This window comes from Erinaceus europaeus, chromosome 10 (assembly GCF_950295315.1).
Source record: "Erinaceus europaeus chromosome 10, mEriEur2.1, whole genome shotgun sequence".
Classification (NCBI taxonomy): Eukaryota; Metazoa; Chordata; class Mammalia; order Eulipotyphla; family Erinaceidae; genus Erinaceus; species Erinaceus europaeus.
The window spans coordinates 93788804-93803943 of NC_080171.1; the positions used below are offsets into that span (position 1 = coordinate 93788804).

General features: G+C 45.8%; 1 protein-coding gene across 2 annotated transcripts in view; it reads left to right on the forward strand.

Moving 5' to 3' along the window:
* The window catches only part of PTGS1 (prostaglandin-endoperoxide synthase 1), a 35616-nt gene that overhangs the window by 1429 nt on the left and 19047 nt on the right, over positions 1–15140 (forward strand). Inside the window, exons 3-5 of one of the 2 annotated variants that reach the window (XM_007539942.3) lie at positions 8677–8793; positions 9239–9379; positions 9577–9720. In XM_007539942.3, coding sequence (XP_007540004.2) covers positions 8677–8793; positions 9239–9379; positions 9577–9720 — 402 coding nt within the window. Of the gene's footprint in view, positions 1–8676; positions 8794–9177; positions 9380–9576; positions 9721–15140 lie in introns of those variants that run through there. The other variant, XM_060200105.1, reaches the window with a different exon arrangement.

Here is a 15140-nt window from a genome sequence, read left to right on the forward strand (position 1 = left end):
CCAGTGCATTACAGCTTACAAAGCTCTCCTATGGGGTCTGCGTCTTCAGTGCTCAGGGGAGCTGTTCCAAGGAGACATGTAAGGGTTATTCTATAGGAGGGAGCTCTGAGACCCAGAGGGGTGGGCCCATTTCCTGAGCTCTCCATAGCAGAGCCAGATCTGGTCACGCTACCTCCCCTCCCTCCCAACCATGGATCAGCCCAGCATTTCCTCTGAGGCCCCATCTGGGGGCACACAGGATTCACCCTGCCTGCCTTCCCTGCTCTGTCTACTAATGCACTATGAACCATGACCTGTGTCATTTCATTTGCCATCTTTACCTTTCTATCATAAATGTTTAAACAGAATTGCTTTTTATCACTTCACTCACACTCTCATGGGTTGGCTTCATGATAGTCTCTGACTAGAGCCTGGAGATGGTCTTGGGAGGAACTTATGTCCTGTTAGGAGGAACAGAAATATAATACAAACAGCTGTCACCAAAGCATGTCAGAACATGACTGAGGGAAGATCAGGGGGTCTGTGGGGTTCTGGGAGGAGCAGTTAGTGCTCAAGTGTGAGGAATTGAGGAAGGCTTCTTGGAGATTCTGAAATTTGATCTGGACTCTGAAAGTGTGTGTGTGTGTGTGTGTGTGTGTGTGTGTGTGTATAATATCATGAGATTTAGTTAAGAGACTCTTTCTGGTTGAAGTGATGGTATGAGCTGAAGCTCTTAAGCCTGAAGTCCTAGCTGTTTCCCTCTGGTTCAGGGAACAGCAGGGACAGAAGCAGACCCTGGCTGTCAGGAATGTGAATATAGATGGGGAGCCAGGACTTGGTCCTGAGGGCAACTGGATGGGTGGGAGGAGGGAGGTGGTGGGGTGAATGGATGACTTGGGAGGTTGGAGAACCACAGAGGAAGTTGCAGCTTGGGTCAAGGAAAGCACAACTGACAAGCAGGGTTTAAGGGGTAGAAGACTGTGGTTGCCTTCATACATCCAGGTCTGTGAGTGAACAGATACTCAATATGCATCTCATGTGGGAGAGTAGATGGAGTCTAGCTTGGCAGAGGAGATAGTGCCAGGGGACACTTAGTACTCAAGCTCATCTCCTCTACTCATGGACTTGGTTTAGTACTACTCTCTTCCTGTCTGTGGATAAGGCAACCTATATGACCTGGCAATTGGGACTTTGGGTCAGGCAGAAGGGCCTGAAGCTTATGGGGTGGGAGTCTGCTAGTTTTGAGACCTCCCTGCTGCCTGCTACTTCCCATTTACAGCACCAGCTGGGCATTTGGATGGTAGGGGGCTTCCTCTACAGCTTTTCGAGCTGTGGGCCCTAGTGTTGGGCTTAGAGTACATGCAGAGGTTGGTTGCAGTCCAGGCCCTAGCTAGTTAGTGTCTTTTTTTTTTTTTTTCTGCCAAACCTCTGGGCCTTCTCTAAATATTATTCTTAGAGGATTTTGATCCAGCCTTTTGCTTTCTGAAGCCTCCATTTCCTGAAGGACTTGGTGTTCTCCCACTGTGCCAAAGACCCTGACTTCTAGGCTGGGGGAACATTTAACTGAGTCCTCAGAAGGTTTTGGGGCTAGGCATTCATTGACAGTCCTCATATGTGGGGCTTCAGGAAGTACAAGCTCGTAAGATTCAGTGAGAGCAAGGTGACAAGTTCTTTGCTGAGCTAGTGGGGGGACTGCATTGATGCAAAGAACAGAGAAGGGCAGAGGGGCTCTGCCCAGGGTAGAGGAGAAGAGGAGACAGAGAAGGAAGTTTCTTTGTTTCTTTTTCCTTTTTTGATTAGTGATTTAATAATGATTTACAAGATTATAAGAATAGGAGTATAGGGAGTCGGGCTGTAGTGCAGCAGTTAAGTGCAGGTGACCAAAGCACAAGGACCGCCATAAGGATCCCCGTTGAGCCCCAGCTCCCCACCTGCAGGGGAGTTGCTTCACAAGCAGTGAAGCAGGTCTGCAGGTGTCTGTCTTTCTCTCCCCCTCTCTGTCTTCCCCTCCTCTCTCCATTTCTCTCTGTCCTATCCAACAATGATGACATCAATAACAACAATAATAACTACAACAATAAAAAAGGGCAACAAAAGGGAATAAATATTTAAAAAATTAATAGGAGTATAATTTTATACAGTTTCCACCACCAGAGTTCTGTATCCCATCCCCTCCATTGGAAACTTCCCTTACAGTTCCTCTGGGAGCGTGAACCAAAATTCTTTCTGAGCTGCTGAAGGTGGAAGTTCTGGCTTCTATATTGTTTCTCCACTGGACATAGGTGTTGGCAGGTTGATCCAGACCCCCAGCCTATTTCTATCCTTCCCTAGTTGGGCAGGGTTCTGGAGGGATGAGGTTCCAGGAAGTACTGTCCTCTGTCCATGGAAGTCTAGATGGAATCATAGTAGCATCTGAAACTTGGCAGCTGAAATGTAGTAGGCTAAAAAGCAGGGCAAAATATTTAATAAACAGGTTCCATACAGTAGGAGTAGAACAGATGAAAGTAGGGACCTTAAGGTAGAAGGAAGCTAGGAAGTCTCTTTTAGGAATGTTCTAAGAGCCTGTGGTTTACTAATCTTTGTTTGAACTTGGTATCTAACAACATGGGCATGGACTAGAAATATTGTCTAGGAAAATGGTGTCAGAGTTGTGAATAGAACTAGAAAGCAGGATTAGGGCTGACGGTTGCTCACAAACTTGAAGAAGATAATGTAATTGCAGTTAACTGTTTACCACAATGATTAACCCGGAGACCATATCCACTCATATTTAGCACAGGAGCCTGTACAACCTCTGAGTCCCTGTCAGATTGAACTGATAATCCATAGTCACAGCTGGGAGCATTCTAGGCTGCACTCATTCAGAACCAGTGTCAAGGGTAGGATGACCCAGCCTCCCTTTGTAGAGTGGGACAGTTCTACCATTGCTAGTTCATAGTGAGTGTATAGTTCTGAAGAAGCCTACAAAAAGGCTTATAATAATGTTCCCAATGGGTGTGACCTGTGATGGTAGAGAGAGGGATCTATCAGAGGTGTAGGCCTATGTTATCTGTGGGGTAGACCAAGGATTCCCTATTTAGGACCCTGGGTGATGATAGTGGCCAAGAAGGCCATCATTAAGTGAGCCAGTGTCTTGCCCTTATCCAGCTTTTGTAGTCCCTTCTGACAAGCTTAGACTTTCTTTCAGTTGTTAAAGCACTGAGTGCCATTTACTGTATCCAAACTAGTATTAGGTTTATGAGATCTAGCCTCAAGTTAAGAAGAAACTAGACTTAGGATTTTAGTGGGATCTTACTTTAGCCTTAAGTTTTTCTGCATTTACTTGTGTGATGATTTTAATAAAGGTCGCTTTAATTTAATGATTTAATAAAGGTCGCTGAGACAATAATTATTCTTTACTTGATATATAGTTTTTGACAGTATAACTCTTGGCCAGTTGTATAGTGTTTCTTCTAAAGCTTATCAAGGGGTAACACTAATGGTGATGCTCTGTCAGAAGAGATTACAAAAGATGGAAAAATATTTCTGACTTTCTTTTCTATAGTTGAGTAGATTGAGTGATTGAGGGAAGTGAAGGAAAAGGTAGAGGAGGAGGGTGTTTAGGCCTAAGTAATAAATATATTATTAGAAAGTTTCTGATGCTGAGGAGATTTCTTTAGCATCCTTGTTACTCATTCCACTTCTGGAATATTCAGCAACACAAGACCAAGTAAAAGGAAGGGACTTATCCAAGACACACACACAGCCAGGGAAGTGTAGTCACCTTGTTACATCTTCTCTCAGCACTGACTTGGTGCCAGGCTCAGGGCAGGTGAATGAAGTAGCTATGTTAACAGTGTCCTGAGTGGGAGGGATCAGATGTCGGGTGCCAGGGCCAGCTATAGGGAGTTTCCAGAGGTTTCTTGGTATTTCTGGTTGTGGGAGATCAAGAGGCACTAGGCTTAGTACTGCATCTTCCAAGCCCCTCCCCCCATCTCTCCTCTCTCTTTCTTTTAGGGAGATAGACAACTGCAGCATTGCTTTACTGCTTGTGAAACTTTCTCCACTGCAGGTGGAGACCAGGGCTTGGACCTAGGTCCTTGCATGTGGTAATGTGTACGCTCAACGGGCTGTCAATGCCCAGCTCCCAGTTTTCTTTCTAGGTGGCATTTTATGCAGGGCATCTGCCACAAAGCAAAGAACTGGGCTGGCCTTAAAAGGTAGACAGACTGTAGGAAGAACTCCTTCGGGACTGAATCCCAGACTGAATGCCAGCAGGAGCTGGCAAGCCTTCTGAGGTCCTGGTTTGATTCATTCAGGATTTCTGGGTCCACTTAGAAGGAAGGATGGACAAACTTACCTCACTTGGCCCTCCTGTGGATTAGAGCGTCCCTCCTTTCCTCCCCCCCCCTTCCTCAAATCTAGGTCTTGTCCCTTACTGGAGGGGAAGAGAATTCAAGTTTTGTCTCTTCAGCATCTAAACAGTGGGGCTTGGCCCAGTCACCTGTATTCAGGATACCTTCCTAGCCAGAGCAGAGCAGATAAAGGAGTGCATACACTAGGTAGTGCGGTGAACACTGGCTTCCCGCTGACCTTGACCGTCGAGCTGGGGTCAGGCTCACCCCAAGGGACGCGGGACCCAATCTCTTCTCAGCCTACATCCACACCCTGTGGTCCCAGCAGCGGTTGTTCTTGCTAGGGAGAACTTTTCCGCCTTGTAACTGAGGGGAAGAGCTGGTGTTTATGGAAAGATCCGGGAGGAGGAGGGTGGGAAAGTTGGACCGCAGGTCTGGGAGGGAGGGGCCTGTGTTCCTCTAAACCGTGCAGCGGAGAGGGCGTAGCTGGAGTTTCTGCGCGCTGGGGGGGAGCGGGGGCAGTGTTACGGAGCGAGCGGGGGCAGAGTTACGGAGCTGCCTGCAGGGCCCAAGTCACGGGCCGCAGCAGGAAGCAAAGTCGGACTTGGGTGTAGCCAGCTCCGAAGGGGTGTGTGTGTGGGGGGGCCGGGGTGAGGGAGGGAGATGGAGACAGAATGATCTCTGGCCAAGCTGGGGGTGGCCAATTTCCTCCGTTCATTTGATTACTACCACAAACATTTGTTGAGCTCTGGCCGCTCCATCTGGATCTTGGGGTGGTGGTGGTGGTGGTTAAATCCCTGGGTGATCCTCCGAGGTGTGCACAGCCTGTGGGGGGGAGTGGGGAAGAAAGGTGTGGTCATCTCTCTCTCCTTCCCTCAACGTCTAAAACAAAAATCCTTATTACTACCACAATTCTCCCCGCCTCACTTCCGCTGGCGGCGTGGCTGCATGATTCCATTGCTGCCAATGGACCTCTTTCTCCCCCCACCCCGGTTTTTTTTTTTCTTTCTTTTTTTTCCAGATAGGGGATGAGAGACAGAGAGGGGCATAGCACTTCGCTTCTGTTTGTGAAACTTACATTGTACTTGTACTCCTATATGGTCGCTGGGGGTTTGGACCCTGATCCTTGTGCATGCTAAAGTGTCTCCTGGCTGGCAGGTGTAGGGGTAGGCTTTTCTTTTCCTTCCTTCCTTCCTTCCTTCCTTCCTTCCTTCCTTCCTCCCTTCCTCCCTTCCTCCTTCCTTCCTTCCTCCCTCCCTCCGTCCCTCCATCCTTCTTTCCTCCTTCCTTCCTTCCTTCCTTCCTCCCTCCCTCCCTCCTTCCTCCCTCCCTCCCTCCTGCCTTCCTTCCTTCCTTTTTCTTCTTTCCCCTCTTTCTTTCATTCATTCATTCTTTCTTTTTCTTCTTCTCCTTCCTCTTCTCTCTCTCTTTTTAATTTTTTTATATTTATTTTCCCTTTTGTTACCCTTGTTTTTTATTGTTGTAGTTATTTTTGTTGTTGTCATCGTTGTTGGATAGGAAAGAGAGAAATGGAGAAAGAAGGGAAAGACAGAGAGGGGAAGAGAAAGATATACACTCACAGACCTGCTTCACCACCTGTGAATCGACTCCCTTTCAGGTGGGGAGCCAGGGGCTCAAACCGGGTTCCTTACCCTGTTGGTCCTTGTGCTTTGAACCACTTGTGCTTAACCTGCTGCGCTACTGCCGGACTCTCTCTCTCTCTCTCTCTCTCTCTCTCACACACACAACTTACTTATGAGAGAGACAGGGAGAATGAGAGAGGAGGGAAAAAGAGAGAGTGGACCATAGTACTGCTTAGCACTCTGGGCCCACAGCTATGCATGTTGGTGCCATCGTGGACTGTGCTATTTCTCTAGCTATGGGAATGGTGGTTTATGTGGAGCAGAACAATTTTTAATTTTAAAATAATTTTTATTTGTTACTAATACTGTGGTACAAGCTTGTAAGATTATAATGTATAGTTCCACACCACGCCCACCACCAAAAGTTCTGTATCCTCACCCTCTTTCCTCCCAAAGATAACCAGCATAGTTTTCACAAGTCTTACAGTTTGCTGAGCAGGGCAATTGGAACCCAGAGTCTGGGTGAGGGATACTTAGTCTGGGTGAGGGAAGACTTCTGGTGGAGGGAATTCATGGATTCAATGGAGAGCAACAGGTAGATTTGGCAGGAGAAGAGCCTTTGCCTTTGGGCCTAAGAGTGGAGGTTGCTACAGAATGAATTGGAAGGGTAGATAGTGAGCAGGAGCAGAGTTCCAGACCCCTGAGTAACCGGGTTTCCTTGGCATTTCTGGGTCTGTGTTTGCAGGAGAGGAAGGCTGATTGTGCCAGGCCCCTGCCTTGGGTCCTGCCAGTGGATCCGCCTGTGCCTTTCTGATAAGGCCTTTCAGTCCAACCTTCTTCCCGTTGACTCCTCCTCCCCACACCCCTGCTGGGGTCACAAAGATGCCATTGTGAGACCATCTGAAGGCACCCTGGCTTAAGCAAAACTATTTGCATGGGGAAGCACCCTGGCTTAAGCAAAACTATTTGCATGACTTTTGTGAATCTCTTCTTGTTTGCATTGTAGACAGCCCCGCTGCCCCATTCCCTACCCTCCCACCAATGGAGGGATGCCCTCTGATCACAGCACCTTGATGCAACCCTCTGGCTTCTCCCTCCTTTTGTTACCCTTCGGAATCACAAAGAGTAGGAGTTGCTTATAGTGCCAGCTTTGGGCCCAATTAAGAAAATATGCTAAGAAGGAGGAGGGGGAGAAGAAGAAAGAAAAGAAAATATGCTTATGGGGGGTATGGTGGTCCTAACATTAAAATAATTAAGTATCACACTTTTTAAAAAGACTGATTTATTTCTTATGAAATAAAAGGTTGATAGCATGACAGAGAGGGAAGCACTGCATGTATTCAGCATCTGAAATTGAGCTCAGAGTCTCATGCAATCAAGACATACACTCTGCCAACTGAACCACCTCCCCATTTCCTTTAAAAAAATTAAAGGCATTTTAATGCCTGGCATTTCCTTAAAATTTTTTTTAAATTATCTTTATTTTTCTTGGATAGAGACAGTCAGAAATTGAGAGGAATGGGGAGATAGGAAGAGAGACAGAGAGACACCTGCAGTCCTGCTTCACCACTCATGAAGCTTTCCCTCTGCAGGTGGAGACCGGGGTCTCGAACCCAGGTCCTTGCACACTATAACATGTGCACTCAACCAGGTCACCACCCGAGCCCACCCTGGCATTTTCTGTCTAGGGGTGGAAAATGGCCAGGAGCCAGATGTCTTGAGTCCAAAGGAGACCTTGCTCTATTTTATGTCCTTGGCCAAGCCTCTATCTGTTTATGAGGTAAATAATTTCCTATGCCAAGCAGGGGATGGACTGTGAGAAATCTTTAACTTTACTGTGAAAGGATCACTGAATCAGTTGATTTGTGTAGAGGACTGGGGCCAGGATCTCTGGTTAAGACACCAAAAAGAACTTCCTTGTAGGGGTTTCTCCAGGACTCAGGAGGGCTGATGGCAAGGTACCATTTCCCCTCTATGGGGATTCTCCCTATCCCATTTCTCCAGTTGTCTGGCTCCTTATTGTCCTGATCTCAGAGCCTAGACTTGTTCTCCTTGACACAGGCTAAACCTGACCTTAACAGTGGGGGCTGAAACAGCTGAGACTCCCCTCAAACCCATTCTGGCTCCCTGGTTCTCAAAAGCTTCTTTCTTTGTATTGAATGCTGAGTCTGTTGGGGTGGGTGCTGAAGTGAAGGGCTGAACAGTAGATCTAGGTGGGGTGCGGGGGAAAGACTTTGCTCCATGACTTGCCCCTCTTACAGTCTCAGTTTCCCCTGTCTGCAACTACTCTTTTCTCCTTGCCACTGAAACAGTGCAGTAGTGGACCATCACATGTTCCTGTCTAGATGTTCAGATTGTGGGGTCTGAAAGAAACCCTCACTCTTGTCCTCTCGCTGAACCCCACAAACCCTTCTCTCAGTGCTGTCTGACTTGGCAGGAAGTGAGCACTGGAGATCTGTGGCTGCAGTGTCTTATCATCTGTTTCCTAGCTTTAGTGTTATAACCTGGGGTCTGGCAGCTGGGAGAGAGAGGGTTCTTCCCCTGGGGGCTGATATGGACTGGACTGGAGATGTAGTGTAGACTGAAAGCAGCAGGATGGGGGCTTTCTGTTCAGATCTATGGAAAAACAGAACAAGGCCCCTAGGGGAACACTCAAGTCCAGTGAGGTCTGGCTGTGATTTGCATCTGTTCCCTGACTCCCATGGATCCCCCATGGAGGACAGGATGAGGTTAGAGAGATCACCCTACAGTGATGTCTGATGTCTGTTTCTCACCCACAGTGAACCCCTGTTGTGACTATCCATGCCAGCACCAGGGCATCTGTGTCCGCTTCGGCCTAGACAGATACCAGTGTGACTGCACCCACACGGGCTATTCGGGCCCCAACTGCACCGTCCGTGAGCTGGCTTCCAACCCCCAGTACTCTTTCCTGGGTCCCTCCTGCTCCCTTGTGTTCCTCTGAGACCCCCCCCCCCCCGCCCCACTTCCTTCCCTTGCCTGTGACCATGGCCCTGGACCTTGCCTGATTTTGACAGTTCGCATTCTCCCTGATCTTACAGAAATTAAGCTGCACCTCTCTCCCTGGATCTGGGCCCTCTAGTGGCTGCTTATGGCCCAACCTGGTCCCATTCCCTGGCTCTGTTGCCTGCCCTCAGTTCTAGCTCTGGCCAGAGTGTGTCATCACTCTCTAGGTTCCATCACATGTTCCTGCTATTCCCACCTTCCCCATCTGTTTCTAAGATGGTCTATCCTGGTCCTCTCCTTTGGCTCCCATCTTCCAGTCTGGCTACTTCTGGTTCTGCCACCAAGGCCTGACTCTGAGTAGCTTCCATGCCCCTGCAGCTGAGCTATGGACCTGGCTTCGAGATTCACTGCGGCCCAGTCCCTCTTCCCTCCATTTTATGCTCACCCATGGGCGTTGGCTCTGGGAGTTTATCAATGCCACTTTTATCCGTGACATGCTCATGCGGTTGGTACTCACAGGTGAGTGTGTGGGGGCCCTCCCGCTATCTGGGGGAGCGAGACACTCTATCAGTTTTTGGAATTCCTGGTATCTGATAAGGGCAGTGGGTGGGGAGAACATGGTGCCAGATAAAACAAGTCCAGACCAAGAGGAGGAGGGAAAGTGGAGTAACTGGGGGTGGGAACTTCTTGGTCACCATTCTTTTTGCCCTCTACAGCACGTTCCAAACTTATTCCCAGCCCCCCCACCTACAACCTAGCGCATGACTACATCAGCTGGGAGTCCTTCTCCAACCTGAGCTATTACACTCGGATTCTGCCTTCTGTGCCCCAAGACTGCCCTACACCCATGGGAACCAAAGGTAATGAACCTTGAAGGTCACAGGAGATGTCCAGTTCTCTTCTTTGGGAGAGCATTAATTAATTCATTTTAATATTTTATTTTTATTGGATAAAGACAGAGAGAAATTAAAAGAGGGAGAGAGAAAGAGAGACACTTGCAGCACTGTCTCATCACTTGTGAAGCTTTCTCCCTGTAAGTGGGGACTGGGGGCTTAAACCTGGGACCTTGTACATGGTAATGTGTACACACAACCAGGTGCACCACCACCCAGACTCCATCCATCCATTTTTAAAAAAAATGGGATTGGGGAACAAACCCAGGACCTTGTGTGCTCTATTGCTGGGCTACCTTGGCTCAATTTTAAATTTTCTTATTTTTTTATTATTATTTTTATGAGGAGTGGGGCTGGAAAGCATTACTTCACCATCTGTGGAGTTCTACTTGTCTCTGTCCTCAGTGCTCTCATGTGGTGCTGGGAATCAAACCCAGGGTCTCATACATGGAAGGCATGTTTTTTTACCTGATGAAATACCGTCCTGGCCCTAGAAGAGCAATTACTGACCCATTACACAGATGAGTGGACCACGGCAAGGCATATGACACATTCAGGAGTGAGGACAGGACTGGGGAGTGAAGAGATGGTGGGGAAGGATCTTGTCTGAGGTAACCTAGGGAGTTAGTAGCAGTCACGTTAATGTTTCCGTATTTCCAGGTGCTGCTTTAACTGAACCTTGTCTCCTGAATGGATGGAATCCTGATGTGATAGGGGTGACTTAAAAATTGAGATGAAGGGGGTCGGGCAGTAGTGCAGCGGGCTAAGTGCGTGTGACTCGAAGAGCAAAAACTGGCGTAAGGATCCGGGTTCGAGCCCCGGCTCCCCACCTGCAGAGGAGTCGCTTCACAAGTGGTGAAGCAGGTCTGCAGGTTTCTATCTTTCTCTCCTCCTCTCTGTCTTCCCCTCCCCTTTCCATTTCTCTCTGTCCTATCCAACAAGGATGACATCAATAACAACAATAACTACAACAATAATATAACAACAAGGGCAACAAAAGGGAAAAAAATTGAGATGAAGGGGTCAGAAGATAGTTCACTGAATAGGGGGCATGCCTTCCCTTATTTGTGGTCCAGGTTTGAGGTCCAGCACTATATAAAAGTGTCAGAGTATAGGGGAACTTCTGGTGTTGTGATGTTTTCTCCCCTCTATACACATGAAATGAAAATAAAGAAAAGTCATCCTGGTAGTAGTCACACATGCAAGGGACTGTGCCCCCCCCCAAAAAACCCCAATAACAACAACAACAACAGAACATTGAAATGTAGGCAGTCTGTATACGGTTGATTGGATACTAACTTTGTGCTTGGGTCTCTGCTGATGGAAATAGCTTGATATGCTTTTTCAGTAAAGGTTATACAAAAAAGTCAGGGTCTTTTCTTTCTTTTTTTAAAAAAATTTATCTCTAATTTCTCTCTCCCTTTCTTTCTTTCTTTTCTGTTGCCCAAGTTCCCACTTGGTTTCCTTAGTAGAGCTCTAACTCCTAAGGCCTTCTTGCTATTTCCTTTTTTTTTTCTTCCAAGTTTTTATTTTATTTATTTTTTTGAATTTTTTAATTATCTTTATTTGTTGTATACAGACAGCCAGAAACCAGGAGGGTCGGGGGAGATAGACAGGGAAAGAGAAAGAGAAATACCTGCAGCACTGCTTCACCACTCGAAAAAACTTCCCCCGAAGGTGGGGCTTTGGGGCTTGAACCTGGGTCCTTATACAATGTAACATGTGTACTCAACCAGGTGCACCACTAGCTGGACCTGCCACTTCACTTTCTATTGTCCAAAAACCTGGAAATAAGGCTTACTCATCAGTGCCACCAATTCAGCTTCAAGAGCAGAGAGAGGGTATCAGTTTTTACCATTGTTGTTGCTTTAGTTCCTGTCACATGGTATTGCTGTGGCTCACTGGTCCTGTGTGCGTTTATAGAGTCAGAATCCTGTATATCTATTGATCCTCTTATTTCACCCTTTAGTTCTCTACTCTGATGGCTTGCAATTATATGTGCAGCCACTTTTACCAAAACATAATCATGCTGTCATGATCAAAAGTTCTCCCAGAACTTTTGAATACTGCCAGGACTTGGCTGGAGCCAGTCCTTACTCAGAGTCAGTTTCAGTGATGGCCCCAGGTTATGGAGAAAACTGTATTAGTCCATCTCAATGGAAAGAGATGCTGTTGACTTTGAATTTTCAATGTCAGTCTTCACATAAGGTATTGTGAAAGATTGCTTTTACTAGAACATAAAAAAACTCATTTTTTTTCTTTTGTGAAATCAGTTCACCTGACTACCTAATAATGATCTTATATTATTAGAGAAGGTCTATAATATTTATTCTCATGATAACAAATGCCTGCTTTAAGACAATGACTTGTCATTACTCCAATACTGAAAGATTATTATAATAAAACAGGTTCGCCAATTGTTAAACATAGGCTGAATCCTGCCCACAATCTGTTTTCATAAAAAAAGATTTATGGAAACATAGGCAGGGTCATTTTTTTTTCTTCTTTTAATTTTTTTTTTTTTTTTTTATAAAAAGGAAACATTGACAAAACCATAGAAGGGTACAACTCCACACAATTCCCACCACCAGAGCTCCATATCCCATCCCCTCCCCTGATAGCTTTCCCATTCTTTAACCCTCTGGGAGTATGGACCCAAGGTCATTGTGGGATGCAGAAGGTGGAAGGTCTGGCTTCTGTAATTGCTTCTCTGCTGAACATGGGCATTGACAGGTCGATCCATACTCTCAGCCTACCTCTCTCTTTCCTTAGTGGGGTGGGGCTTTGGGGAAGTGGAGCTCCAGGACACATTGGTGGGATTGTCCAGGGAGCTCATTTTTTTATTTTTGTTTATTATCAATGGTTACCTTCCTTCCTTTATTCCTTCCTTCCTTTCATTCTTCCTTCCTTCCTTTCTTTTTATTTTTTTTTTATTGCCACCAGTGATATCACTGGGGCTTGATGCCCACATGACAAATCCACCACTCCTAGAGGCCATTTCCACCCCTCCTTTTTTTTTTTATTTTAACAGAGCAGAGAGAAATTGAGAGTGGAGAAGGAGATAGAAAGGAAAGAGAGACACCTGCAGCCCTGCTTCAACACTCTTGAGGCTTCACCCTTGTAGGTGGGGACTGGGAGGGGTTCTTGATCTCAGGTCCTAGTGTAATGTGTGCACACAACCGGGTGCATCACCATTCAGCCCCAATGGTTACTTCCTTGCTACAGCAGCAATACTGAACAGATGTAGCAGAGATTCTGTGCTGGCAAAGTCTAAAATATTGACTAGAAAATGAAATGTCTTGACTTCTTTATATAGAATTCCACTGACCACTTTTTGCTTACATTAGCTCTTCAAATCTACTGCATGAAATAGGCAGCATTTGTCCTATTTTACAGATGAGACAATCAGAGACATGGAATGACTTCCCTTGGTACAAAGCATAACAAGTCCCAAACACAGGCTACCTTGTTCCCATGGACAGGAGTCTCCTTGTCTATTGCTGGCTAAATTTACATGAAATTTGAGAGTATGCTCCTATGTCTCCAGTTTCTGGTTTTAAGACATGGCCACAATTTGCCAATAATCTTCATTTTAATTTTATTTTTATCATTTTTTTGTTACCACTGGTGCTTCACTGCTTTGGACTGATTAAATATATGGAGGAGGGTTGCATGCACAGGAGATAGATTTTTTTAGGGAGTCAGGTGGTAGCGCAGCGGGTTAAGCGCACGTGGCACACAAAGCGCAAGGACTTGTGGAAGGACCCCAGTTCGAGCCGTCCCCCCCCCACCTACAGGGGAGTCGCTTCACAAGCGGTGAAGCAGGTCTGTAGGTGTCTGTCTTTCTCTCCCCCTCTCTGTCTTCACCTCCTCTCTCCATTTCTCTCTGTCCTATCCAACAACAATGACATCAATACATCAATAACAGTAATAACTACAACAATAAACAACAAGGGCAACAAAAGGAATTAATTAACATCAATAACAGTAATAACTACAACAATAAACAACAAGGGCAACAAAAAGGAATTAATTAAAAAATTCATAAATAAAAAAGAACATTTAAAAATTATTTATTAATGACAGACTGAGTGGGGAGAGAGAAGTAGAGCATTATAGCGAGAACACATAGGCCCATTTAAGATTAAACCAATAGGGAGTTGGGTGGTAGCGCAGCATCTTAAGCTCATGGCGCTAAGACAAAGACCGGCATAAGGATCCCGGTTTGAGCCCCCGGCTCCCCACATATAGGGGAGTCGCTTCACAGGCGGTGAAGCAGTCTGCAGGTGTCTTACCTTTCTCTCCCCCTCTCTGTCTTCCCCTCCTCTCTCCATTTCTCTCTGTCCTATCTAACAATGACAATATCAGTAACAATAATAACAACTACAACAACAAGGTCAACAAAAAGGAAAATAAATAAATAAATAACATTAAAAACAAGATTAAACCAAGAAAGGGATTTATTTAGAAAGTCACAATAATCATGAAGAAATTATTCTAGTCAAGAGAACAGGCAAAGTCTAAAATCTGCTGTCAAACCACCCAAGACACCATGTGTGAAGATAAGTCTGAAATCCAAACCAATGGGAGTGTGCTGAGGTGAAGGTGACCTCCTCTGAGCCCCTCTTTTTATGCATTCCCCTCTGTGTTTCCTCCTCTAACTGATGTCCTCACTTGTCCCAAACTCCTATTGGGGTCACAACAGAGCATCAATCTGGCATATACAATGCTGAGGATCAAACTAAGGACCTCGGACTTTCAAGCTCTGAACTGTATTTGTTGAGTCATGTCCCCAGCTTTCCACCTTATTTTAATTTTTTAAATATTTATTTTATTTTGGATAGGACAGAGAGACATCCAGAGCGGGGAGGGTAGACAGAGGGGGAGAGGGAAAGAGAGAAACCTACAGACCTGCTTCGCTGCTTGTGAAGTGTCTGCCTTGCAGGTGGGGACCAAGGGCTTGAACCTGGGTCCTTGTACTTGGTAATGTCTCACTTTATTATTATTTTTTATTTATTGATTTATATATATATATATTTAGATTTTATTTATTGATTCATGAGAAATGATAGGAGCAAGAGAAAGAACCAGACATCACTCTGGTACATGTGCTGCTGGGGATTGAATTTAGGACCTCATGCTTGAGAGTCTAATGTCTTATCCACTGTGCCACCTCCCAGACCTTTCACTTTATTTTTAATGGAATATTTTAAGACAAATTATAGTTACTATCCTACTTTCTAATATACTTTTAAGATGTTTTACTAGTGAAGGTACAAGTAGGTGGCATCTGGTGGGAGAGAGATGGTTCTCTTGAGGCTAGTCTGGGCTTTATGATTTGAGTGTTTTGGTCTGTGAGCCTAGAAGATGCAGACCAGAAGCAGCTA